The sequence below is a fragment of the Triturus cristatus genome, chromosome 1_2 (genome assembly GCF_964204655.1).
Source record: "Triturus cristatus chromosome 1_2, aTriCri1.1, whole genome shotgun sequence".
Lineage (NCBI taxonomy): Eukaryota > Metazoa > Chordata > Amphibia > Caudata > Salamandridae > Triturus > Triturus cristatus.
In genome coordinates, this window is record NC_140580.1 from 1,008,504,700 (window position 1) to 1,008,530,768 (window position 26,069).

General features: G+C 45.9%; 1 protein-coding gene across 1 annotated transcript in view; it reads left to right on the forward strand.

Moving 5' to 3' along the window:
- CACNA1B (calcium voltage-gated channel subunit alpha1 B) overlaps nucleotides 1–26,069 on the forward strand; it is a 1,044,174-nt gene that overhangs the window by 703,685 nt on the left and 314,420 nt on the right. The window contains exons 12-15 of the mRNA XM_085611669.1: nucleotides 5,137–5,249; nucleotides 9,786–9,898; nucleotides 16,268–16,399; nucleotides 17,283–17,355. Coding sequence (XP_085467795.1) covers nucleotides 5,137–5,249; nucleotides 9,786–9,898; nucleotides 16,268–16,399; nucleotides 17,283–17,355 — 431 coding nt within the window. The remainder of the gene's footprint in view (nucleotides 1–5,136; nucleotides 5,250–9,785; nucleotides 9,899–16,267; nucleotides 16,400–17,282; nucleotides 17,356–26,069) is intronic.

Below are 26,069 nucleotides of genomic sequence, written 5' to 3' on the forward strand. Positions count from 1 at the left end.
TTTTCTTCACTGCCTTCTAGTCCATGCCTCTTTTCTATCTTCAAACCATTTTTTCTTTCGCTCCTCTCACACTGCTTCATTTTCATTTAATGCAGCAGAGATGAGAGATCCCTGGTGCTGATATAAGGCAGGTAGAGATGAGAGAACCCTGGTGATAATATACACCAGGCAGAGATGAGAGATCCCTGGTGCTGATGTAAAACAGGCAGAGATGAGAGATCCCTGGTGCTGTTATAAAACACTCAGAGATGAGAGATCCCTGGTTCTGATATAAAGCAGGCAGAGATGAGAGAACTCGGGTGATAATATACACCAGGCAGAGATGAGAGATCCCTGGTGCTGATGTAAAACAGGCAGAGATGAGAGATCCCTGGTGTTGATGTAAAACAGGCAGAGATGAGAGATCCCTGGTGTTGATGTAAGACAGAAAGAGATGAGAGATCCCTGGTGTTGATGTAAAACAGGCAGAGATGAGAGATCCCTGGTGTTGATGTAAGACAGAAAGAGATGAGAGATCCCTGGTGTTGATGTAAGACAGAAAGAGATGAGAAATCCCTGGTGTTGATGTAAAACAGGCAGAGATGAGAGATCCCTGGTGTTGATGTAAGACAGAAATAGATGAGAGATCCCTGGTGTTGATGTAAAACAGGCAGAGATGAGAGATCCCTGGTGTTGATGTAAAACAGAAAGAGATGAGAAATCCCTGGTGTTGATGTAAAACAGGCAGAGATGAGAGATCCCTGGTGTTGATGTAAGACAGAAATAGATGAGAGATCCCTGGTGTTGATGTAAAACAGGCAGAGATGAGAGATCCCTGGTGTTGATGTAAAACAGAAAGAGATGAGAGATCCTTGGTGATAATATAAACCAGGCAGAGATGATAGACCCCTGGTGCTGATATAAAATAGGCAGAGATCAGAGATCCTCGGCGCTGATGTAAAATAGACAAAGATGAGAGATCCCTGGTGCTGACATAAAACAGGCACCGATGAGCGATCCCTTGTGCTGTTATAAATTAGGCAGCGATGAGAGATCCTCCGTGCTGATATAAAACAGGCAGGCACTATTAAAAAAAAAATACTACTTACCTTTTCTGCCGGCCTCATCTCTCCTCCGCTTTTCCGGTGAGTCCCGGAACCAGGAAGCAACTAGGCTCCCCATAGCCAATCACAATGCTGCAATGCAGCGTTCTGATTGGCTCCCCCAAGCCAGTGTTCTGATAGGTCTACGCGCAGTGGATCGGCGCTCAGATGGGGACTGGGGGCCTGGGTATGTCCCCCACCAGGCTATGTAATGCAGCCTGGTGGGGAACATGCAAATTGTGCAGGACTGTTTTTCCAGCCCAAGACGGGTGGCCAAGCAATGTGCACTTGGAGTGTGCAAACCATTCATCTCCCTGTGCCTCCAGCTCCGTCCACCCTAACCCAGCCCCGAACCTGCGAATAATAAAACTATGTTATTATCATTTTATTTTTCGTGCTCAAAGAGTAGTCAGGGGACGCTCCTCCCACCCCTGTGAAGCAGCCCTGCAAAAGAAACGCGTATACTAACGAATGCCCGTCTTCGAAAAGGCTAATAAAGCCCAGATTTATAAACCAATTCATCTACAATCTATGGGCTCAATGTTATCAGCATGAAGCAGTTCATTTCAATAACAAATCTAGTTCAATTATATAACTTTGGAACCAAACTGCAAAAGTCATATCAATGCAACTATAGACTTTGCTGTCCCAACAAGTACCCTTAAGCTCCTTCAGATCCAGCTCAGCGCTGCCCTGAAGTGACACTTCAAGCATCTAGCGGGTAAAGTCTCCTTTGGTGAGATCAAGAGCAATGTGATTCAGACTATGTTACACTTTTTTACTTTAACTTCCTTCTACAAAAAATGACATGCTGCCATGCCAATCTAATTTCACTGAACTCCCCCCCCCTCCGAGGTCCACCGACCAATGTTGCCCAACTCTACTTCCTGCTTTAGCATTAGGAGGAGTTCAAGGTGATTGTGTGAAAATAGCCCAAGTGCCCTCTTCGTACAGTCCTCTTGTCCAGTCATTCTGTTTGTTTGCTTCACAGATCAGTGATTTTGTAGATGCTCATCCTGAATGACCCTAACCCACTCATTTAGCATCCATTTTTTGCCTCTAATTAGGTAATCTCTAAATTGATGCTTTTGTTTGGTTCTCTTTAACCTCTCCCTTTCTATTCACTTCAGTCATTCACTCCTGCAAACTTACATTTCACATTTAGATAAAAGTACATCTTTTCGCCATATGCAATAAATGGCTAAAGGATATGCATGCTGCAAGTGGAAGTTAGGCCCCACTGTAGTCCCCCTCCCCTTGTCAGAAGGCAGTAGCTTCATTCAGATATCTCACATACCTTGTTTCACCAGTAGGCAGTAGATTTCATTTCAAACTATATGTAAGAGAGTTCAAACAACTGCATAAAACACCTTCAGAAGCTTGCGAGAGGTAGGGCATGGTAAGGTGTTTTTCTATACAGCAGGAGCAGTATTGCATAGCATCCTCTTCTGTTGCCACGCAGGCTCTTCTCTATGCAAGGACGGCAGTGTGTTTATGTAGAATGGAGGACATTTGCAGAATTCCTTATGTACATTTCTCTGCGCATGCGCACAGTTAGCACAGGCTTAATCTCTGCCTTTGCAGAAATGCCAACTGCAACAACAACACGGTGATGGGTGGAATGCTTGTATTAGGTGTGGAATGCTTGATTTAATCTCAGCCACTGGCAATTTCTCGAGCTGCATTCCAATCCAGTGTGTTTTGCCCACCATGCCACCTCAGTGTGGGCCCAGCCATATGTAATTCATTCTTGAGCCTGCTCGGGTGAGAGCGGTCCACCACAGATTGCCATCTTCCAATTTTCACACTTGCTTCATCAAAACCTTTCTGCAGAATATTTGCTTTATGTGTGGAGTTTGGAAAATCCTGCAGAAAATGTCATGGAATGGGGTTTTCGAATTTCGGCCATAGCTTCCAGACCGTGCACTCAGAAAGACCTTATTTTTTCCTGCTGTCTTTCCCCCTCAAAGAACACTTCCGTCCTGTCGCTGCGATGTTTTAAAATGATTCTATAATGTGGCCGAGCCTGTCTTTAATCACATTAACACGCGAGTAGAAGGACAATTAGATGCTACTACAGCCATCAAAGCATAAGGTCATTGTAACCTTCATTAATACTGCATAAAAGTTGTTGCTGTGTATCTACAGCCCTGCCCCACCTTTTCTAATTTGCATCCTAAGATATTCAAATGACCCCACAGTGCTATATTTACAAATGACCTTCTTATATTTCACAGCCGAGACCTATCTGTGTATTACTTTTCTCTCTTTGCTGGCCCCCGGAAACCGCTGGAAATTCTTCCATCCTTTCAGGCCGGGGCAGAAAAGGCCTAAGGTTGCACTTTTGAGTTTTTTAACTGATTCTAGTAATTATCTTTGCCCATGGAGTTCATCATGTATTCTCAGGCAATATTTCTTCTGTCATCTAAAATCAGTGAGGGGCCATCAGACAATGTGGCTTTGCTTCCCTTGTCACCGTGAACCCGACTCATTCTATTTGTTCTAAATTTACTCTTCATCTGCACATGCAAAGCTTTTGGCCTCCTCTTCCCCTCACCATGGCTCGAAGTGTTTCCCATTTGATTGCATAGAACGCTATTGAGATTTCAAGCAACACAAAGGCCTCATCAGTTCCATTGTCATCATTTGTCGCTTTTTGCACAAAGCCTCATTTAGCCACTGGATGGGTCTCTCTCGGCTCAATAAAGTTTCTATTTCGGATACGATGATCCGGATCTGGTCCCCCTGATGCCGATGTTAGTCGCCACGTGATGGGATATGCACGGTTCTGTGTGGACACGAAGGGGCTCATTACACAAGCAATGGTAGGACACTGCTGGTGGGGGTGGCATGAACCCACAGTTGACACACAGGCTCCACGAGTGCAGTTTGGTGCATGCACAAGCTGTGACTGCAACACTCTTGCGGTACACATCTCTGCCATAGAGTCTTTCCATAGATCACTTTCGTGTGTCTGTCGTATGTTTTTCAAATTTGCAGCGTCCCCTTTCTGTGGCAGTGGAACTGGGCTGAGGAACTTCCAGGAGCATTAATGGATGGCATGTGCTATCAGTTTTAAAACCAGCCATCAGAGGGATTCTAATTTGACAGTGTCACATCTTACCACATAAAATGCCCATTCAGGCTCATGCTAGACTTGGAAGGGCTCTGAAAAGCTCCCACATCTCAGAACTGCTCTGCTCACCTGAGGGCCTTATTGGGTCCTAATTCGATATTGTAATAATGCTCTCAGGCCACTGCTTAGGCCACCATCCCTTCCTGAGTGTCACTCCTTCAAAACAACTTGAGTCCTCAGGGTTTCCCTCCCTCAGGCTTACTTCTTTCAAGCGTCTTGGTGATCGCTTTCCCTTAGAGTTCACATCTTCTAAAGCCTTCCAGCCCACACCCTTCACCACCTTCAAGAAAGCTGCTCTCATAGCAACATCTACATTTTCTTCCCCTTCCCCATAAAGACACGCGCACTCACGCCCCCATTTCCACAGTTTTATCCTTTTACAAAGTGGCCTTATGTCATATTCCAATCAGAAATGGAGGCCCTGATTGGACTGCTACTTCCTCCCTATCTGCCATCATCTGACAGGCCTTTTAAATTATAAATACCTACACCCATGGTCCCTGTTACACCCTTGGCTTCCCTTGTCTATGACAACATCATGTGACAGGCCTGCAGACCTCCTGGGCTTCCATCATCACGTTCGGTCCTTGCAGAGCTGCGTGTTTTCATTTCTTCCACTCATTCCAACGGTTCTGGTACTCAGTGTTCCCGACCCTTGGGACCATCCCTTGGAAATAGATCTCATAACTCCCCATCCTTGAGTTCAATCTTAGGTCTTCTGACTCTCACCCACCCTCAGGTTTACGCCTTCCACTGGCTTCTGCCCTCTTCCCGTCATGCAGGAGTGGACTTTCCAGAGCCCCTGTCCTGTCCCATGCCTCAGCCTCTCGCCTCAACAGTCTCCTTGGGTTCATCTTGCTGTGGTGGGTGTATTGCCTGTCTGCACTGCCTGACCTTTAAACCTCTCCTCTTCTCCAGATTTTGCAGAGTTTGTCTTCCTGGGGCTCTTCCTTACTGAGATGTCCTTGAAGATGTACGGGCTGGGGGCCAGAAACTACTTTCACTCCTCCTTCAACTGCTTCGACTTTGGCGTAAGTTTTTGGCAAACATGTTGACCAAAGGCAGTTTCTATGGGGCATGGTGGTCTTCAGTGAGGAATGCCTATGCACAAGTGCTTGGCTGTGCCCTAAGCTGTGGTCAGATTGCGGAATAACATATGCATGATTACTATGTGTCACACAACTTCCGTGATGTGGCTCATAGGTGAAAACATTCAACTTACACCAATGTACTAGCATGTACTTACAATACTGGGGTGCCAGAATAAAACATAAGAGTTGTTGGCCAGTACAAGTGTTATATTAGTAGTCATTCATGCATGCGTGCACAACAATAACATTAACAGAAGAAATAAGGGCATAGTGTAACAAGGGAAAACAATGTAATGCCTTGATTTGAAAAACAACCTCCACAGGTATTAGATATCACATAAGGCAAGCTTCAAGGTGCGCTGCGTGGTGGGTAAAAGTGAAAGGCATATAAAGCCACATGTACGACCATTCCGTTTTGCGGGTCGCAAATTGTGATTTTTGTGACTCTCAATTTGCAACTCGTAAAGTGAAATGTACTCAGACACATTTAGCGATTCCCAGTGGGGTCGCAAATGACCTGCCTCATTAATGTTCATGAGGCAGGTTGCAATTTGCGACCCATTGGGAATGGGCTACAATCACAAGGATAGTGCCTGCTGGGGACAGCAGACCACCTTACCTGTGTTTGCTTTTTAAATAAAAAAACGTTTCTTTATTCAAATGTAGCCCATTTTCCTTAAAGGAAAGCAGGATGCTTTTAAAAGAAAAAAAGGAAAAGATTTATTTTTGTTTCTTAAGGGCAGACAGTGGTCCGTGGGACCACTGCCTGCTCTTAAAAATATTTTCACTGCCAAACACAAAGGGAAAGGGGGCCCCTGGGGACCCCTTCCTGTTTGCGACTGTTTTACCACCTATTTGAAATTGGTGGTAACTGTGATTGGCACGCCCCTTCCTAATAGTGACCCGCAAACTATATTTTGTGAGTCGGTAATAGGTTACAGGACTCGCAAAATAGGGTTTGTACATGCTACAACCCTTTTTAGCAGTCGCAAATGGTCCGATTTTTTGTTTGCGACCGTACAGCTGGCCCATACTGTCAGCCTAAAGGTAGGTTGTTAATTATTTAGTTTGCTGGTTCTAGACACTGATAACTGTACAAAGCTTACCCATGTCCATAATGATGATGGTCCGTGTTTCATCCGAATGGCTACAGTATCTGTTATTGTGGTCTTCTTCAGGGCTATTTAGTTCAAACAATTCAATTAGTTCGTTTGTAGATGCACACAGTGAATGTTTTATACACACATGTACCTAACCACTCACAGATTTTCATCCTCAATATTCTCTCTGGAGGCATTGACAGTTCTTAGTTTTAAACAAAAAGGAAAAATTAATTGTACCCCCACAAGCGCTTCAGGAAAATTCTGAGAGAAGATCACAGCATGCGACAAGGGAGGGCTGAACAACAACTTCTATAAAAAACAGACTAATGGGAATGAGGGATAGTTGCATTGCAGAGTTGAGTATGATTCAGACTACACATATATTATCAAGGTAAATGTCATTTATGAAAGATAAATAAGTGTTTCATGAGACTTAGACTTTAGCTAAACACGTAGGAAAAGTGTTTGTTATAATACTATTACGACTAGGGCTTCTGCAGTTATCAGTGACTATAAGGAAGAAATGCAATTTTTGGGGAGAATGATAGAAATCTAAAGACACCTATAGAATGGTCTTGAAACACTTTCTGGAGGGAAACAGTGGACAGCAATCATTGGCAAAAGCCAATAGGTCTAGCCTGTTAAAGCTATTGGTTTGGGCTGTGTTTTCTAGCCAAGCTGTACAGCAGCACGTATATTTTGCAGTGTGGCTAAAACTAATTTAAGAAAGTGCTATGTGGCAGTCAGGGCTAATGCTCTGTTTTATTAAAGTGCTATAATGGATGCATCATAGTCTTTTTTATTATTTTTAGTCATGGTGCACAGCATTCACTCTGCTGTATAGCATGGCTACAAATCATAGTCAAAGTTGGCAATGTGCCCATGCTGTACAGCATGAACAAAAGGGCAATGGTAGAGCCAATACTCTCAAAGGTAAGATCTATTGCCTTTTAAATGCTCATTAGGTCCCACCACAATACCCCTTTGATTCTGAGCAAATCAGTTAATTTTCCCATGCATGAAAAAGAAGAAAAAAAGACATTTGGCAAAAAATCCTATCACATAAAGAAAGCAATTGCACCCATGTACGTATCTCACTGAAAATACATGTGGAAGCAGACAACATCTGTTGTCACAATAAAACCAGATTACATCTATTGCCACAATAAATATCCATTTCAAAATAGAAAAGGTATTTTTTTAAGTGTGTGTAGCACAGCAAAACGTAGTTACAAATGGCAAGAGGTTCAACATGGACAGCTGGGAAGAAGAAAAAAATGAAAGTGGTACCTCAATCACAACATGATCAGCGGAAGTACAGCAATTAGGCTGAAGCTATCAGTACTTGGTCCATGCTCCAGCCGAAAGTAGAGGAAGTAAAGCCAGCGCACAGTGGCCAATTATAAGGCAGCAAATAAGAGTGACAATAAAGTGACAATAAAGCCAACACATATTAAGCAAAGGGCGGGCTGAAAGCCTTTTGTTGTATACAATTTGTCTCACAAGCGAGAGCGCATGCTGTGCTTGTGCTGTCGCATGCGAGACCTAAAAATGGCATCCCTCAAAGGAAAATGCATGTAAGGAGAGATGCAGCAGGAGCTGTTCAACCAGGTACACTTAAGATGGCACTTCTATGACTTTGCTAGACTCAGTAAAAAGACTGTAAGGAGATTGAAGAGCAAACTAGTTCAGTAAAACAAGGTAGTTATGTGTCAGCAGCTACATCATGCAGTCAGGCACTGAGTAATAGAACAAAGACAATCAAAAATTAGTTAACTAAAGGAAGCAACATACCAGTAGTCAGAAAACAGTCAGCGATTAAGGAAACAGGAGGATCACTACAGAACTAAAACACAGGTAGCCATATATCTGTCACACAACCAAGCTGTCATGGAGCCACGCACACATGTGGTCATAGATCAGACATTGGCTTGGCACAGTACACAGGCACTGCCACAGATCAGCTGTATGCAGTCGTACAGGTATTTTACACTGATGGCCAATGGAAGCATGCAGGCTCTTGAAAGTAATGAAACCGTCTCACACAAGCAAACGCCAGATGCTTTCAGCCAATCACAAGGAAGCCAACCGCCACATTACCACACAGGCATTCGTATTACTTTCTCATTGACGCTAACAGATCAGTTTTTTACCTCAAATAGCAGTCAGTCAATTCAGTCACAGCATTGTCTGACAAAACGTTTTCAACATATGAGCACAGAATTGTCTCAGGCAGTCAAACAGCATTTCACACAAATAGTCACATAAGAGCGACAGGCAGTCCCACAGTCGTTGCTCAGTAATATCTCACCCTGTGCACAGACCGGCTACAGGCTGTCACACAGTCACTATAAAGTCCTTTCACAGAGATGATAGGGAAGGGCAGCAGGCAGTTATTCCACAATCATTGCATCATGGAGCTCACAGATCAACCACAGGCATTCACAGTGTTATCAAACAACCATCAAACACAATTATCACAGAGGAGTAACAGGCAGTCACAGAATCACAGATTGTCACACAGCCAGCCCACACAGGTAATGACACTGTAGCTACAGCTTTACACAGAAGCATGCAGACATCTGGCTCTCCAGAGCCATCCTTACTTTCAGGGGGGCTCCAAAAGCCGATCCCTGATCAAACCCCAGGAGCTCACTAGGACTCCCTAGAAGGTATTTGCTAAGGATTTGCACAGGCGCTCGCATGGTGCAGAACAATGCAAAGCCATGCGCCTGTTGACTTACCACTGTAAAAGCCAGCAAGCTCAGCACAAAATTGCACAGCGTCATCCAAGCACCCACGCAAAACGTATGAAATACCGCCTCTGTCTTTATAAGCCGAGGGATTCAAGACACTCATGAACCATGAGCTGTGGACCCTCCTAGCCCTAGGTCCTATCCTAGACTGTGCTGCTTCCCGTCCACTGATGCGCATGCTCTGTGGTATTGTTCCGATTCCTGGATGATGTGTTGGATTTTTCTCTGTACAGTTTCCAAATACTTTAAAAGCATGGAACTAAAGAAATGCAGTTTGCAATAGGTTCGCATAGTACACTAGAACAGACACTCACAAAATCATTGCGCCGCCATCTTAGGAGTGGTCAGAGGCCTTCAAACAACCAGTAATTGAACAAATGCATACAGGGAGCAGTGGCTCCGGGGTAAGAATGTTTTGAACTGGGGGTAGTGTTAGGCTGCACATTATCATCTGAAAAATGTATAGCTGGATCTTTCAGGTGACGTGGTGGAACCTTCATGAGTGGGAATGGTACTCATTGCCCCTGGGTTGTGAAGAAGACCTCCTTCCTTGGAGTAGGGACTGGTGAAGCTATCATCCAGGAACTCCCTTACCCAAAGTGCCTTTTTGTTTCCAGGTCATCTTGGGAAGCATTTTTGAGGTGATCTGGGCAGTGGTGAAGCCAGGAACCTCGTTTGGAATCAGTGTGCTGCGAGCGCTTCGGCTCCTCAGGATCTTCAAAGTCACCAAGTAAGTCTTGCTTCCTTCTGCCACCATCAACCACTGGTGGTGTCCGTGTGTGGAGAGGATGCCTCTCGGCACAAGTGGTGTGCTGCATGTCTGATGGGTACCGTAGCTCCACAGTGGGTGCACATGCCACTTAACGGCATTATGGACCTTATATCTCTTAACCTTTTGGGTACTTTAACTGCACTTAAACGTCATGATCCCAAAGAAGTCACTGGGGTTGAAGACATGTTTCTATGGGTGAGTAACGTGTGTAGGATGGGTGGCCCCACTGAACCCTACAGGAGACAATTGACATTGGAAAGCTGAAGATGATATGGAGGAATTGAGAAATATGGGGGTAAATCAGGCACCAGAGTTCTGGGTTACACTATATGGGACCTGGTAGCACCTTGTTCCACCTCTATGGAAAGTGAGCAGAGTTTATCTGCATTCTATCAGGGGTGTGTCAGGCACGGTGAAGTTGCGCTGTTTAAACTACGCACAATGACTCTGTTCTTACGTCGGATGGGCACATGAAGACTTTGTGTATTAGGGGCCATATGTGTGTAGGGCACGTTCAATCTGGTTGTGTGAGATGGGTATCTGGGAGCATCCTGAGTCAGTTCTGTATATAATGGTCACCTGAGGGCACCGCGGGTTTATTGTGTGTAAAATGGGCACACCAAAGCACAGTGGTCTGCACTGCATGTGTCACACCTGATGCCACCATAGATGTGCCCTACGCAGTGGCTTACACCATCAGCCTGCTCGGTTTTTCTGAACAATAGATTCTGGCTGAGTGAAAAATGGGCACTTGAGAGCACCCTCGGCTTGATCTGTGGCACTGAACTCCTGACAGCAAGCGTCCGCTGTGCATGAAGTGCGCACCTGATGGCACCACAGCCCTGCGGTGAGGTCACTAATCACCTCCTAAAAATCCAGTATTTGTAATCCAGTATTTGTAAATCGCAAACAATTACCCGAGAATGTCAAGGCGCTGGGGGCCATCGGGAAGATTAAGCGCCCTGGCCGCTGCACCACACCTCTTCCCTAGTACCGCGGGTCTCCTTTAGGGAGGATGCGAGTCTGAGGGATACTTGCGGTTTGCTTTATTGGTGCATTTGCAAATGTGTGACTGTGCCCGCAGGTACCCGGAGCACTGTGATTTGCTCTCTTATTCGCATGACAAGCACATCCTCTGTGTCTCTACAGTGCTGATAAATAACACCTAAGTATGCAGAAGATGTGGGGCCTTATTTATGAGGCCTTGTGACACTTTTGTAACGCACCGGTGGTGTAAAAAATGCATCTCGGCAGATGCGTCACTTTGTAAACCCCTGCGCTACATTATACGTATGTCAGGTACGATGTATGCAGGGTGGGCTTTCCCTTCACATCCAAGCCTCGTAGAAGTGGCCCATTGAAATCTATGAGATTTCAGTGCGCCACTTCTAGGACGCCATTGCGTCAATATCTTAAGCCTGCCTCACAGCAGTAGTTAGACTGACGCTGTGCTATATTCATAGCCCTCCCCCCTGCATTACTGGAGTTGCGTCACACTTCCGACACAACTCCAGCGATGCGTCAGTTTTGCACCGACAGATACGTCATGACGTATTTGTCATTCCTTGCGACATGATGGGTCATACAGTAAATATGACGCATCCATCATGTCGCAAGGAGGGCGCATTGAGAAGTGACACATCGCTGTTTTCACACAGCAATGTGTCACTTCTCATAAATAAGGCCCAGGATGTTTGGCTGTGGAGCCACTCACAGCGGTGTTGTCTCGTGTGGGTAAACACCCTGTAGTTGTTATAAACACCCCGAGCAGATGGGGCAATAATATCCACTCGGGTCAGTTCTTTGGACAAACCTCATTTAGGATTAAAAGGTCATTTCTACAGGATACATGGCATGTTTATACACTTCTTTAAAATTTCACATCTATACCTGATTTTCACGTATTATTAGAACATCGGCTTTGATCTAGTGACAGGTCAGTGAAGATTTGCTGACATTTCTGCGCGTAGGGGTCACCAAGGGGCACTGTTTGTCTCTGGTATCCAAGGGCACCTGGTGGTTGTTGTCCTTGGTGGTAGTTTGGGGTAGGGTGGTGGGTGTGCTTTAAGAACGGGCCAGGTATGACGCTCGGGCCACTAGATGTCGGCCATGTTCCCCAGCGGTACTAAGACAGACGCGAAGGAGGGTTTCTTCCCCCAACCTCAGTCCTGTAACACACGGTTGATGGTAGCACCTGGCTGCACTTTCAAACATCTCAGCGATGTGCCATGGGCCCTTTCTGATTTGAACTACGCATACCGGTCGCACAAGGGGCTCTGGATTGAGCCGTCACCAATGCTAAGCTGGTCATGGGATACATCACTTATGCACCTCATTCCCGCCTTCAATCTGGTATGGTTAGGAAGACACAGTGATGCACATACATCCTAGCTGCACAGCAGGGTGAATGTCTACTCAGTATGATACCAGAATATCATAACAAAAATATAGTCTAACGGAAATGAGTTTTCCTTTACAAAAAACATCCTCCCATTTGAGTTGACAATAAAAAATCTACACCTGTACTATTCTTGGAAATGATATCTTGGGCACAATATTTGTGCCAGATGATATTTTGCTATTTACATTCTGACATTAAACAGGCGACTCAGTGGTGGAGAGCATTCATTGCTTGAATTTGAGTGTGGCAGGGAGAAGGAATAACACACAACGCACCTGCCCTTTTGGAGGTGTGGAAGGGCGGTCTGCGATGCACGGCTTTCTGGTCGTAACTGGGATGGAGTAGGAATCAGTTTTAATTGATTTAGGCCTCATCAGAGATCAACAATTGGGTTGAGGAGTTGGCCTAACGGCTATGGCAGTCGACCTCGAATGTGGGGAACTGGGTTCGAGTCTCGGCAATGACGCTGAACGTCCTGTGATTCTGGGCAAATCACGTAATCTCCCTGTGCCTAACAAAAATGATTGTGTCCTCATGTAACGCAACTGGTGGTATTTGAATCACTCCGATACCTTCGGGTCAAGTTCGAGCTATATAAAACTCCGTTATATAAAAAAAGGTTTTTTTTTTAAAACGATAATAAAACATTCAAAATCCGTGCAAAATTGTAAATATAAAAGACTTAATTCAAAGCTTTTTTCTAAAACAATGACACAAATGTATACAGATTATAACACACAAATTCATCAAGTGGTGATCTAGTTAAAACGATCAGATCATTAATTCCGGATGAATTATATCTTAAATATATGGGTTTTATAAAAGCGGTTCCGAGCTTCTACCAAGGTTTCACTGGTGCAGACATATAAAATATGTTCAAAGACTTGAACGCCTCCCCTACATAATTTGAAAGATCCAGACTTGTGACTTGTGTCACTCCAGTGTTTAGTGCAAGCTTTTAGTTAATGCAGCGTCTGACACTGTGATCTTGTGTAAATCTCAGACAATTGTGTAGATGTGGTAGGGAATTTCAGTAGTTCACAACATTGCTTGATTTATATGGGTGTTAGGCTAGGCCCAAGTGACACACACAGTTGCCTGGCCTCACAGAGGGTGTTGACGTTATGATGTCTTCCTTTGGCACAACATTGCCGAGTGCCAAGTAGGATTCCTTTCCAACACCCAGTATTATCTTCATGGCTCCCATTAGTGGGCATGGGGCTGCAGTTCACACCTGCAGCTGGCGGAAACTGAACATGGTGCAATAGTTAATGGAGCTGAACTCCTGTGTGTGTTAGTGCCATGCCCAGATGGATCTGCTGTTCCCACACAAATGTACTCCAGTGAGGTTTCTATCTTAATAGCTCTAAGATCCAGATCTGTGTTCAGAGGGCTCTTTCCTGGGACTTCACACCCTATTTCTCAGCCAGTCAGGGTGCAGGGAAGGAAAGTGAACATTCTAAATAGCTGATATGGAAAGAAAACACTCTTACTTTGTGCGAAAATGGCTTTTTGATTGTCTTGGCAAGCTCTGCAAGATAACAGCTCTCCTGCCACTGGGGATATCTCTTCGGTCCCAATGACGTGACGCGGGCCAGCATAGCCCGAGCCAGCGAAGGCCGAACGTCCTCTCCGTGACAGGGAAGGGCAGCCCATGTCCCCACAGGCCAGTGGCGGAACATAACGCAGACACATCGCTTCCGCTGACCCCCTCAGCACTGATACAACACTTATTTCTTTTGCTGGCATGAGGCTTCTGCAGGATGCATCTCTGTTGCACTTCAGATTGGGGCTGGTGGTGGCTGGGAGCAAGGACACAAAGAGGGAGTGGTTTGGATGTGGTGCTGTCCGAGTGTGGAGTATATGAATGCATGGTTGGCAGCTAAAGGAACTGAGGAGAAAGGGGCTGGTCCTTGGGGGAACACAGCCTGACCCAAAACACTTCATAAGATAGAAGATATGTGTTTGTGAAGGAACAGAGAAAGACACTGAGACAGGCTGTAACTCAATCCAACCAAGATAAAGTAATCACAGCAAGTAGTTAGTGGTGAGGCAGACTAATGTCCGAATAATTGAGGGGGGGTCAAAATCTGTCTGCCCATGGTATTTACATTCAACTGTCGGACAACATACCCTGTCCAAGTGGGCTTTGCCTACCCTGTCTTTTGTGCTATGCCGACTTGAACCCAGTGGTCTATGGCATGCTTTGCTGGGGAACATTTTAAACTTTTTTTGCCCCTTAGTTGTAGCATTTTCTCTTGGGCTAGAAATTGAACTCTGGTTGTAGTAGAACGACAGGAACGAAGGTCCAGTGTTGCTTCTGCCAACAGTCCTCTACTGCCATTTTCTGAATTCTTTTTGGTTTTCCTGACAGTTTCATTATGTTTTTAAAATATTTAGGTCATACTAAATCTCCAGGACCCCACTGACACAATCTCCCCAGGCACCAGAAATATCAGTGTGAGGCCTTATGGGCCCCATTGAGTAAAAAAAAGATGTTCAGATTGGGATGGCATAAGAAGATAGTGTTTGCCAAGCCCAAAGGGAGTGACAGATCTTTGAGGGATTGTGCACTCAAGCTCATACTCATTCGGATTGATCACAGGTTGTTGAGCAGCGGCCTTGCTGCCCTGGAGCCTGCAGCTAACCAGTCTCCAGGACAGGTGACAGAACTCCTGGAATCCTATTAAAACAATAAAATGCAATGGGTGAAATGCTTGCAAAAGTCCTAGACACTGAGAATTGCTCAGGCCACATTCCAGTTGTTTCTTTTTTTGGCCACTGCACCATTGCAGCCGGAGAGCAGCCATATGCAAATCAGGCTTGGTCATGTTGCATTAGGAAGAGTCCAGCTTGAACTGCCCACAACGTCTTCTGTGAACAAGAACACAAGAAACCCCTAACTGATTTCAACCTTCAGCCTTTATGCACCTCATCAGTGGGTTGCAGCCTTCATCCTTTGGTACAGTGAGCACAGAACCACCAATGTCTGGGAATGCCTGTCAGACTTAGGCAGCGGCAGCCGGCATGCTCGAGGGAGGGAGGGATGGAGGGGGGGTCGCGGGTGATGAGTAAAACAAATAAAATAAAACTTACCTGAGTGCCGGGTACCCCACCGCCTCCGCTCCTGGCCGGTCATGCTGTACTGGTGCAGCGGTAGCCAGGTCCGCGTGTGCTGCAGGAAGCAGGAACAGGAAGCAGCCAGCAGGCAGCTTCCCTCCCCTACACAAGCCAATCACAACGCTGCAAATGGCAGCATTGTGATTGGTAGGCGCAGCAGGAGAGTGCCCTATCCTGGGACATTTTCTTCTGCATAAAGAAAATGGGAGAGTGGGCGGCCCTTCTCGAGGGCAGGGGGGAGTGGCTTACCCACTCTTGTGGGTACTAACTGTTTGGTCGGTTCCAGGGCCGACCAAACAGTCAGTATGCACAACATTGGCCAAGCCACTCCCCCCTTCCCTCGAGCAGGACCGCCCACCCGCCTGCCCCCAACCAGGCACGCACAGAGGGACTTCTGCTTTCTCGCAATGCGAAAAGGCAGAAACATAAATGGTCGTTTTTACCGTTTATGTTTCTGCCTTCTCGCACCGTGAGAAAGCAGTAGGGTGACGCCCCCACGCCCCAATGGGGGAGCCGCCACTGGACTTAGGGCACCACTTTAAAACAACAAAAGGCGATGGGTGGAATGTATGAAGTCTCAGCCACTGGCAATCGTTTGTGGTTTCGTTCCAGTGCTTTGTCCTTTTGCCCACTGTGCTTCTTCATAAGGGGAGCCCTATATGCAATTCAATCTTGGTTCTCCTCCAGTGGGATCGGGTCTTAAGTGGGTGTTGATATGTCTAGTAAGGGTGACTTTGAATTGGGAAGTTAGTGGGATTCTGTCTGCATTGTCTGCCTCTAACTGACTGAGTTGATTCTCTTGCCAGGTACTGGAATTCACTCAGGAACCTGGTGGTGTCGCTGCTGAACTCCATGAAGTCCATCGTCAGCCTGCTCTTCCTCCTCTTCCTCTTCATTGTTGTGTTCGCCTTGTTGGGGATGCAGCTTTTCGGGGGCTTGTAAGTCACTCAGCATCATGTGATCAGAAAGGCGTAGCATCAGTGACCGCTGAGTCCATTGACTGAGGCGAGGGCATACCTGCTCCGAGAGTTGGGAACTGGCTGTGTTTCCTATATCAAGACAGGACACAGGATTTTATTCAACAACTGGGAGGGAACCAGTTAGCTCTCTGTCAAAGGAGTCTAGAGATGCTATAATTGGAAGAAACTGACCAGGGTCTATGAAAGGGATGCAGGATCCCACTGGCACTCACACACAGGGATCAGTAAGTGGATGTAGGGGATTCAGGCCCCAATTCCCAAAAGAAGAGAGGAGTTTACGAAGATGTTGGTGAGTGACTAGGGCCCTCTCATCAAATGTAGGAGCCTTGAACCCTTGTAAGAACATCCTCATCTGAAGCAGAAAATCACTTTATAAGGCGAACAGGGCTTCATTAACTCGTAGACAGCTGGTCCAGAGGTATGAGCTTTTCATTGGGAGGGGAAGAGGTTCTGTGGAACCACCCAGTGTGCAGGAAGGCATGGGGCATGGAGATCCTCCTAGGGGAGGGGCATGGAATCCCTAAACAAGCAGTACAAGGAAGCATGCTGGGTAGAAGAACATTAAATCTCATTTTAGAGGGAGGCTATATGAATTCCCTGGAAGCAATGGAAGCAATTCAAATACAGATACTGCGGGAAATGGCATCCATGCTTTGAGGCTCTCCCTAGGAGTCCAGCAATGGATTTCCACTCTCGTGAGTTTTTTTAGCAGAAATGACATGGCATTTCTGAAAAATTACACTATTTTATGCAAAATGGAGATAGCAGTGAGGCAAGAGGGACATATAAGTGATTCATTATGCACATCTAATAAATGTTGTCTTCTCTACCCTCTCCACAGGTTTAATTTTGAAGATGAAACACCAACCACAAACTTCGACACCTTTCCTGCTGCCATCCTCACCGTATTTCAGGTACAAATGACTAGCAAGAGCAGTGTGGCGGATCTGCGTCATGGATGTTGGGCCCAGGGAAGATGGTTCATCCTCAGGATGGATGGCAGGATGCTTAGAAGCAAGATACAGCATCAGAGATGGGGTGGCCAAGACTGTCCATACATATAAAGAACGTCAGGGCGCCCTCATCACCATATAGCAGTTAATTTACTATTGATGACACAAATGAGAGCACAGCGGACTCATCTTAACCATGAATTAGGCACAAATCCATTCTTTCTACTAAGAATTGAATAGCTAAGTGCTGTTTTAAACTATGTAGGGAAGAAGACATGTTTCCGCCTCAGAGACAGGTGTTATTTGCATTGAATGGAAGTTTACAGCTTGTGGACTTTGTAACACTGAGGAACTGGAGCTGTCTCTTGACAGTCTTGTCACCTTATGGCTGAAATCTGTTTGCGACGTGTGTGTTGGGCTTTGTTATTTCTGTCTCGCACCCTTATAGTGGTTTGTGTCGTGGAGATAGTCTTCAATTTGAGTTGGATCCATCCTTTTATTTGTCAGCTGTTTGTCTGCTTTTTGCATTCATGTTGGGTTGTGCCTTTCCTGGTTTTTGGTACATATTTGAAGGACAACACTGGGGTTGAGCAAAACAAAATTATAGTGAAGTATCCATACTTATAGAGAACATTCCTATGTGGACATGGAGGTTAGCAAAGAGTTTACAAAGAAGGGCGCCATTGATAACTTGTTAACTCTAAATAATTAACACATGGCTTGAACGTATTATGCAAAGTGACAAATATCGCTATTCCTTTTTCCAGTCGGATTCAGTTTGCTGTGGTGTAAATATGCTGTAAACACTATTACCTGGGTATTGTTTTCCCATAGCTTCTGTGAGTTGGATTGTAGTACCAACACAATGTAGGTAAAACTGAGATTAATTCTCTGCCACAATTTTTCTGCCGTCTTGATTATCTTGATTGTTTCTATGCAGGAACACTCTTTCCTACTTGTTGGTTCCTTGTTGGGCTGTATTTATCTTGTTGTGTGAACGGTAGCAGTTTAATGGCTGTGAATAAAAAGGCATTCTGCTACAGATTTGTTCTTAGTGACTTGTTACAATGGTGTGATTTTATTGAACTGTCTCTCTGGTAATTATTAATGGAAAATGATTTTTTTTTATTAACTGCGTCTCTGCTAGGTGAGTTCTCATTTAGTACAGTCATTCTGGTTCGTGCACAGTTTTCTTTCCTTTCTACCGTCTTCTGATGAGCTGTTCAGATGTGTTTCAGCTGGTTGGTTTCTCGTTGAATTGAGTCTTTGCTGGTTATTATGTTCTACTACTGCTGTGTTGATGGCTCCTGCTCTCTCGCTAATCTGTGTTTATGTTGGGTTTTCTGTTCTTCTCAAACACGGTTTCTTGTGGTTGTGAGAGACTTGTTTGAATGTTTTACAGGTTACTGTGGTGTTGGCCAGTCTTCTTTCTGTAGTGTGTCCTGCTCTTGTTGACCTCCTTTGTGTTGGATGCCATTTGACACTATTTCTCTTGGTGCTCAAAGTTCAGCTCTGGTTCAGGTGTGTTTTCTATGGGCCTTTATTGAGCTGTGCCTTATTGATTGTGTTCTTACTGAGCTGTGGGATGGACTCTGCTTGTGCCCTTCGTGCTCAACTTCAGACATTAATTGGACTTCCATGGAGTCTCAGCGCTATAAAGCAAATCAATAAAATGTCCCAATCTAAGTGAAAGATGTTCCTCAAACTCATAGTTAAATATGATTTAGATGGGTTTGGAGTTAGAGCCCAACAATATAGTCTATCACTAGAGGGCTTTGCTTCCCTAATGCTCTGCTCTACTTTTCAACAGAGACCAGTAGCTCATAGCACGTGTTACTTGGATATGCTTATTCCATGTAAGAGCCTTTTAATATTCTCAGGTCACAAGAGCTTCACATTTCCGTACTTGTGCGCCGGTTTCACTCACTTGAATCTGCTTTTCCACTCAAAAATGCAGGCCATGTAGTTGCCACATGTGGGTACAACACTGTCCTTTCATTTCACACTCTGTGTTTGCAGCACGAGAACTGGGGCCTGATTTCGGATTTGGTGGACAGGGTGCTCCCCACCAACGTGGCAGAGTGCTGTGTGCGCCAACGTGACCGTCCGCCTGCCTTGTTTCGAGTTGGGTAGACCGCCATTGATGGGAGTGTCTCTCTTGGCTCCACTGCCAGTGTTGGTGCATCAGCCCGTCAACCTAGTTAGGGCCAGATGTATCAAAGGGACTTACCCAGTCTGTGTCTATGAGAACATGTGTTCGTACGTATGGCCCTTAGAAACCCTGGCAGTCCCAACCTGAAAAATAAAGAAACATGAGCCACACCCTGGGAGAAAACTCCAGGGCATGAGGATCATTTAATTTTTGCTGTTCAGTAATAAACTTCTACTTTAGGAGTTGGTTTTAGAAAACAAAAAAGTTTTTTGAGTAAGCTGCCATGATGGCGGCTTCTCTGAATGCGCAAAGATCTCCACAGGGCCAGCGAGACCTTTTGAAAAGGAGGGCGGTAGTCCAGCTAGGCGGGTGGAGGAAATTACGTCTGCCACCCTGACAGATGTGCCCCCCAAAGCGTAAATCAGGCCTGTAGTGTCAAACACTCATTGATTTTGTGAACTAAGTATAGCCTAGGACCCAGCAATGCAAAAGAAATACTGGGCATTGGTTCTAAACAGATAAGCTGACTTCCTTGCAGAGTGGCAGAGTCATGCAAACACAATGCATTGTCAGTAACCAGAAAGTTAAGCAGGAAATGACAGTTTCAAAGCAATTAACTTTGAAATCGGCTTTCCTCAGACAAAAGTCCGATATGAGGGTTTTAAGGACAGAGATGTGGGTGGAAGTGCTTTCTAATTTCAATCACAGTGCACCAGTAATGTTTACTGGGACTTTAGTGAACATTCTCTCTCAAGTCTGTGCATATCCCCCTCCCCTAGTTGCTCACACATTTTGTAGTTGAGTCCAAGGTGTTTGTGATTCTGCATTGCTCTACCCATCTACCCAGGGAACCACTCTGGGAAATCCTGCTATGCCGTGGACTGGCTACTTGCTGAACGGAGGGGCAGGTGCCTGAGGCAGTCATTGCACCCTCCCATCCACCATTCTAAGGATACAAGGCTCTCATGGGACATGCACTGCTTTAACAAAAAATGTCTATATGTTTGTCCTCCCAATTTAGATGAGCGGACATATAGCTGTTTTTTTACTGCCTGTCACCGCCAGGAACACCCTGGCGGCAAGCGGCAGTAAAGACATAACAATTCCCCCCCTCGCCATGGGCGATAACTCCCATGGTGAGGGAGTCATTGTTTTTTGTTTTCTTTCCAAAAACAAAATACAACTTTCGGGTTTTATTTTTTGAGAAAACAAAAACTTTGTAACTTTGTTGGATGGCTCCATCATGTTTGACAAAGCCACAAAGTCAAAGTTATAATGCATTCACAGGAACCGCTTTGATGTGGATTCCTGTGATTGTCCGTTGGCCCAGCAGCCATTTCTAAATTTTGCTGTCAGGACCTCCAACAGGACGACAAAAGCTTCATTAGTAGGGTAATGTTAAAAAGGACAATACCAGAAGCAGATTTTACAGAGGAACTAAATGTGTCCTTTGTCGTGCAACTCTGCTTGATATGTAGGATTTGTTAAGTTGTTGGACGGTTTATATATGCGAAACACGCTCTGCGCTAGTGATATTCTAGTTGAGAACTGTTCTCTGTTTTAATGTTAAAATCTTGTGTAGCTGCCTTTCTCCTAACTGTGGTTTAGCTAGTTTTCTCTGACTTGTGTTATGCAAGCACTTTCATGTTTCCACATGTCTTATTCATCTTGACACTGCTGCACCTTTACTTCATAGGGAACATCTGCCTCAAATTGTCTTTATGGTGTAAAGGGATCTCTCATATTTTCCAAAATCTCAGCACTCCCTTTCGATGCTTTTGCTCAGGGAGTTACTGGTTTACTTTATGTACTCTTGGCTTTTGCAACTTTGCTTTTTCATTTTTCCTTTTTTTCAGCTTTTCCAATGCTGTAATATGTGTCATTTATTCTCTTAAGCAGTTCCTACAGACATACGTCTGCCTTAAAAGTAGCCTCATTCATTCATGTTTGACCACAGTGTAGCATTTATCTCGTTTCAGAACAACTTTAAAAAAATGTGTCCTCTGAGAATAATGTTTTTCGGGTTTTATTGATGCTACATATACGTTGTACAATCTCCATGCAAAGCATGCTTGGACTCAGAAGTACAGTGAGTCACTGTGGTCTGTTATTCTTGCTGATCTGCTAAATTTTCGGACACAAACTTTGGTGTTGAGATGGGCTTCCAATAGCAGAGAAGCTGAAAGGGGAAAGTGATACAGCACAAAAACCTGGGTTTGCTTGGTGTCTTGCTGCTCTTTTTAGGTTGAAGCCTACCAGACAGTGCAGCTGCCTGGTTTGTTAATGGCATCTTGGGACGGTCAGAAAGCTTCCCTGCAAATGTATTCTGCCCACTGCTTGTCATTGGCTTTGTGGTTTGTAACTCACATTTGCTTGCGTTCTATTTTTATTTGTTTGAGGCAGTCCAGCTTGAGTTCGTCCCTTCCCTTGCCCAAACCCTATTTACTGTAGTCTTCCACCAGTACTGGATTTCTTTAAAAAGGCCTTTATATCTTGTTCTGATCTTTTCACATTTGCTCACATTGATCACACTCCTGAGGCGGAAGCCCGGAGAGCGCGCAGCGCATTGCTTTTGCTTTTAAAATTTAAAAACTGTCACTGAATAACGTGTGCTAGCTTTTAGAAAACTCACCACAGCACCCTGCAACTGCTAAACAATCGAGCACTTTACCCAGCTCACGTAGCGGACTCTAACGCTGCCAGCTGACTCCTAAATTGCTCCATTCCTCAGACGCTCGCAGCGCGAGGACTCAGGCCACGCCCACTTGTTTGGCCACGCCCCCCGAGACGACTACTTAAACGCTGAATAAAAGCGCCAGGTAGCCATTGATCACACTCCTGAGGCGGAAGCCGGGAGAGCGCGCAGCGCATTGCTTTTGCTTTTAAAATTTAAAAACTGTCACTGAATAACGTGTGCTAGCTTTTAGAAAACTCACCACAGCACCCTGCAACTGCTAAACAATCGAGCACTTTACCCAGCTCACGTAGCGGACTCTAACGCTGCCAGCTGACTCCTAAATTGCTCCACTCCTCGGACGCTCGCAGCGCGAGGACTCAGGCCACGCCCACTTGTTTGGCCACACCCCCCTCTCCCCTCCCTCAATCAACCTCCATAAAATGTGCCTATGGCGGAAGCGCAGCGGACGAGCGCAGCGGGAGCGCCGTTTGCGCGCCGAAGGCGCGCCTAAGGCAAGCCCGTCTGCGCCCGTCCGCGCCAGACCGAGCCTAGAGCCCACACCCCTGGCCGGCTCTGATGCGCCCCGAATCAAATACTCACAAGAAACTCTGTACCAACTCAGAGATCCGTTAAACACTAGATGTAACAGACTTATTACCCCGGAACAGGAGCTTCTTAGATGCCCTATCTGCGCCTACAGGGCTACGCCCTTATCCCACTCCGAACCTGCCTGCCTGGAGATGGCCCTGCTGAATTGCAGGTCACTCCCTAAACACCACATTGAAATTAACCTACTATTAACAGAGTCAAACTTGGACGTTCTGTTTTTAACAGAAACTTGGCTGTCCGAGAGCTCCGACCCGGACATCATCCAAGCACTACCTCCTGGGTACCTCATTAAAACCCTCAATAGACCGACAGGAACGGGAGGGGGCATCGCGATTATCTATCGTGACAACCTCGCATGTCTATTCAAAGACAGCCCCATTCTCGACAGTGAAAATGTCCTCTTTTCTTTACACCTGCCACCTTCTACTACACTAACTGGGGTGTTAATCTACCGTCCGCCAGGACAGGTAGGGAGTTTCATAAACTCACTCATTGATGCCATCTCCTCCCTGGCGTGCGGGACGCCAAACTTTACAATCCTCGGGGACTTAAATCTCCACTTCGATGATCAAGGCAATAAACTTGCCACAGACTTAAAAACTGATCTAAATTCCCTGAATCTACAACTACTCAGTAATGATCCCACCCACATGAAAGGACACCTATTGGATCCCATCTTCTCTAACCTCTCCAAACTCTCTGTTCAAACTCCTCTCCCTCTCCCCTGGTCTGACCACTTCTTGGTTCCTCTCAAATTCCAACTTCCAGGGAAGATCTCGGATACTCCTCGCCCCCGGGCCCCGTCACGCCCATGGAAAAAACTAGACACTAGCCTATGGGAACGCTCTCTGTCCTCCACTCTACCCACAATCGACCCCGACCCCTCCAAAGCCGAAATTCAATTACATAATTGGATTAGCGACTCTCTCAATACAGTCCTGCCACTCAAAGCCCTCCCTCCCAACAGGAAATCCTCCAAACTACCGTGGTTCACTGAGGAACTACGTGAATTAAGACGGAAAGGCAAAAGGCTTGAACGCCAATGGAGAAAGCACTGGAACACAGAAGACAGAAGTGGATACAAAGCCCACATTAGGCTCTACAAAAATGCATTAAAAGCGGCACAGGCCGCCTACTTTGAGGATCAAATAGCAGCCGCGACCAACTCCGCAAAAGAGACCTATCGGATAGTCAAACTCCTCTCCAAAATACAGGAACCCCCTCCACCGCCAGACCTGGATGGCACAAAATGCAACCAGATGGCCGAATTCTTTTCGAAAAAAATCGAAAAAATCCTCAACTCCCTCCCGGCGGCGCCAACTGCACTAAGAGGCCCTTACCACCCGGCCTCCCAAGACACCCCGAGGTTGTTCTCCTTTCCCCAAATCACCACCGAAACGTTTCTCAACGTCCTGCACAAAGTCAAAAGCGGCGCCCCGTCAGATCCAGCTCCGATCAGTAAATTGAAGCAAGTTGCTTCCACTATAGCCCCTCCTCTCACCAACCTGATCAACGCCTCTTTCGAACATGGCACAGTCCCAGCAAACTGGAAAAAAGCCACTGTGAAGGCTCTCATAAAAAAACCGCATCTTGACCCCACAGACCCATCAAACTTTAGACCGATCTCACTGCTACCGGCGATGAGCAAAATCGCCGAGAGAGTAGCGAATCAACACCTTTCTGAGTTCCTAGAGACCAACCATCTCCTCCGCCAAACCCAGACAGGTTTCAGACCAGGACAAGGGACGGATACCGCATTGTTAGCCGTGGTCGAAGAAGCTAGGGGCATACTAGACATAGGAGGATCAGTGGCAGTGATCCTCCTCGACCTGAGTGCCGCCTTCGACACGGTGGACCATGCAACCCTTGTTCACCGTCTTGAACTGATAGGAGTGGCGGATTCCGCTTTAGCCTGGATCTCATCCTTCCTTGAAGACAGGTCTTTTCAAGTGACAGATGGGCACTCCATCTCCAAGGCTCAGGCACTCAAGTGTGGGGTGCCCCAGGGGTCCTCCCTGAGCCCCACACTTTTTAACGTGTACATGGCTCCCCTCGAGGATGTTGTCAAACCTTTTGGGATTAAATCAATAATGTACGCCGATGACACTCAGCTCGTCGTTTCCCTCAACCAATCAGACAACGCCCTCACCAATTTATTTAGTTGTCTGGAAAAAGTGCACCAATGGATGTGCGAGTCCCGGTTGAAACTGAATGGGGAAAAATCAGAAATACTCCTCCTAGGAAACCCAAATAAAATCCCCACACCTCTTCCCTGGCCACCATGCATGGGATCTCCACCATCCCCAAAATCCGAAGTAAAAAGCCTAGGGATATGGCTGGACCAGGATCTCAGTTTTAAAAACACAAGCGAGGAAAACTGCGGGAACGTGCTTCGGCCTTATGAAGATGGCACGAAAGATCCTCCATCTACTCCCCCCTCAATCCAGGAAGCTCTTGATAAAGGGGCTGGTGAACTCCAGATTGGACTATGGGAATGTCCTATATCTGGGGGCCCCAGTCTCTGTAGTCCACAGACTTCAATGCGCACAAAATGCGGCGGCAAGAATACTCACAGGAACCGCAGCAAGGAACTCGGCCAAGCCAGCCCTCAGAAGTCTGCACTGGCTGCCAGTCAAGGAACGGGTCAACTTCAAGACCCTGTGCATTGCCCATAGAATACTGCACAATGAAGGCCCTCCCATCCTCAGGCCTCTTGTGTCCCATCAACAATCAAGCAGACAACTTAGATCCAACTCCCTCTCCCTGGCAAAAGTCACCAGAATTAGGAAGGCCAGAACAGGTGGTCGCCTGTTTTTCGTACAATGCCCCCAGACTATGGAATGACCTCCCACTCTCCCTGAGGCAGGAACAAAACCACCTCAGATTTAGGAAAAGACTGAAGACCCTACTCTTCCCCTGAGCACTCCCCCACATGACTTCCCACCCTACAGGACTGTGTTCACTAGCGCCGGGATGCCTAAGGGTAGCTGTGCGCTCTACAAAACCCAAAATCAAATCAAATCAAATCAAATCAGCTGTGTACTCGTAGCCAGAGATCAAATGTCAGGCTCTGTCTTCTAGGGAGCTTGGTGTTTACTTTCTTTCTCTGACTTCAAAGTGAGAGGAATTTTGTGACAATCATGCTGGCTGCTGGGGGATGTTATTTTCCTAGCACATAACAAAATAAAAATGTGTGTAAATGAACTATGCAGATATTTTAAGAATATGTCAGAATTA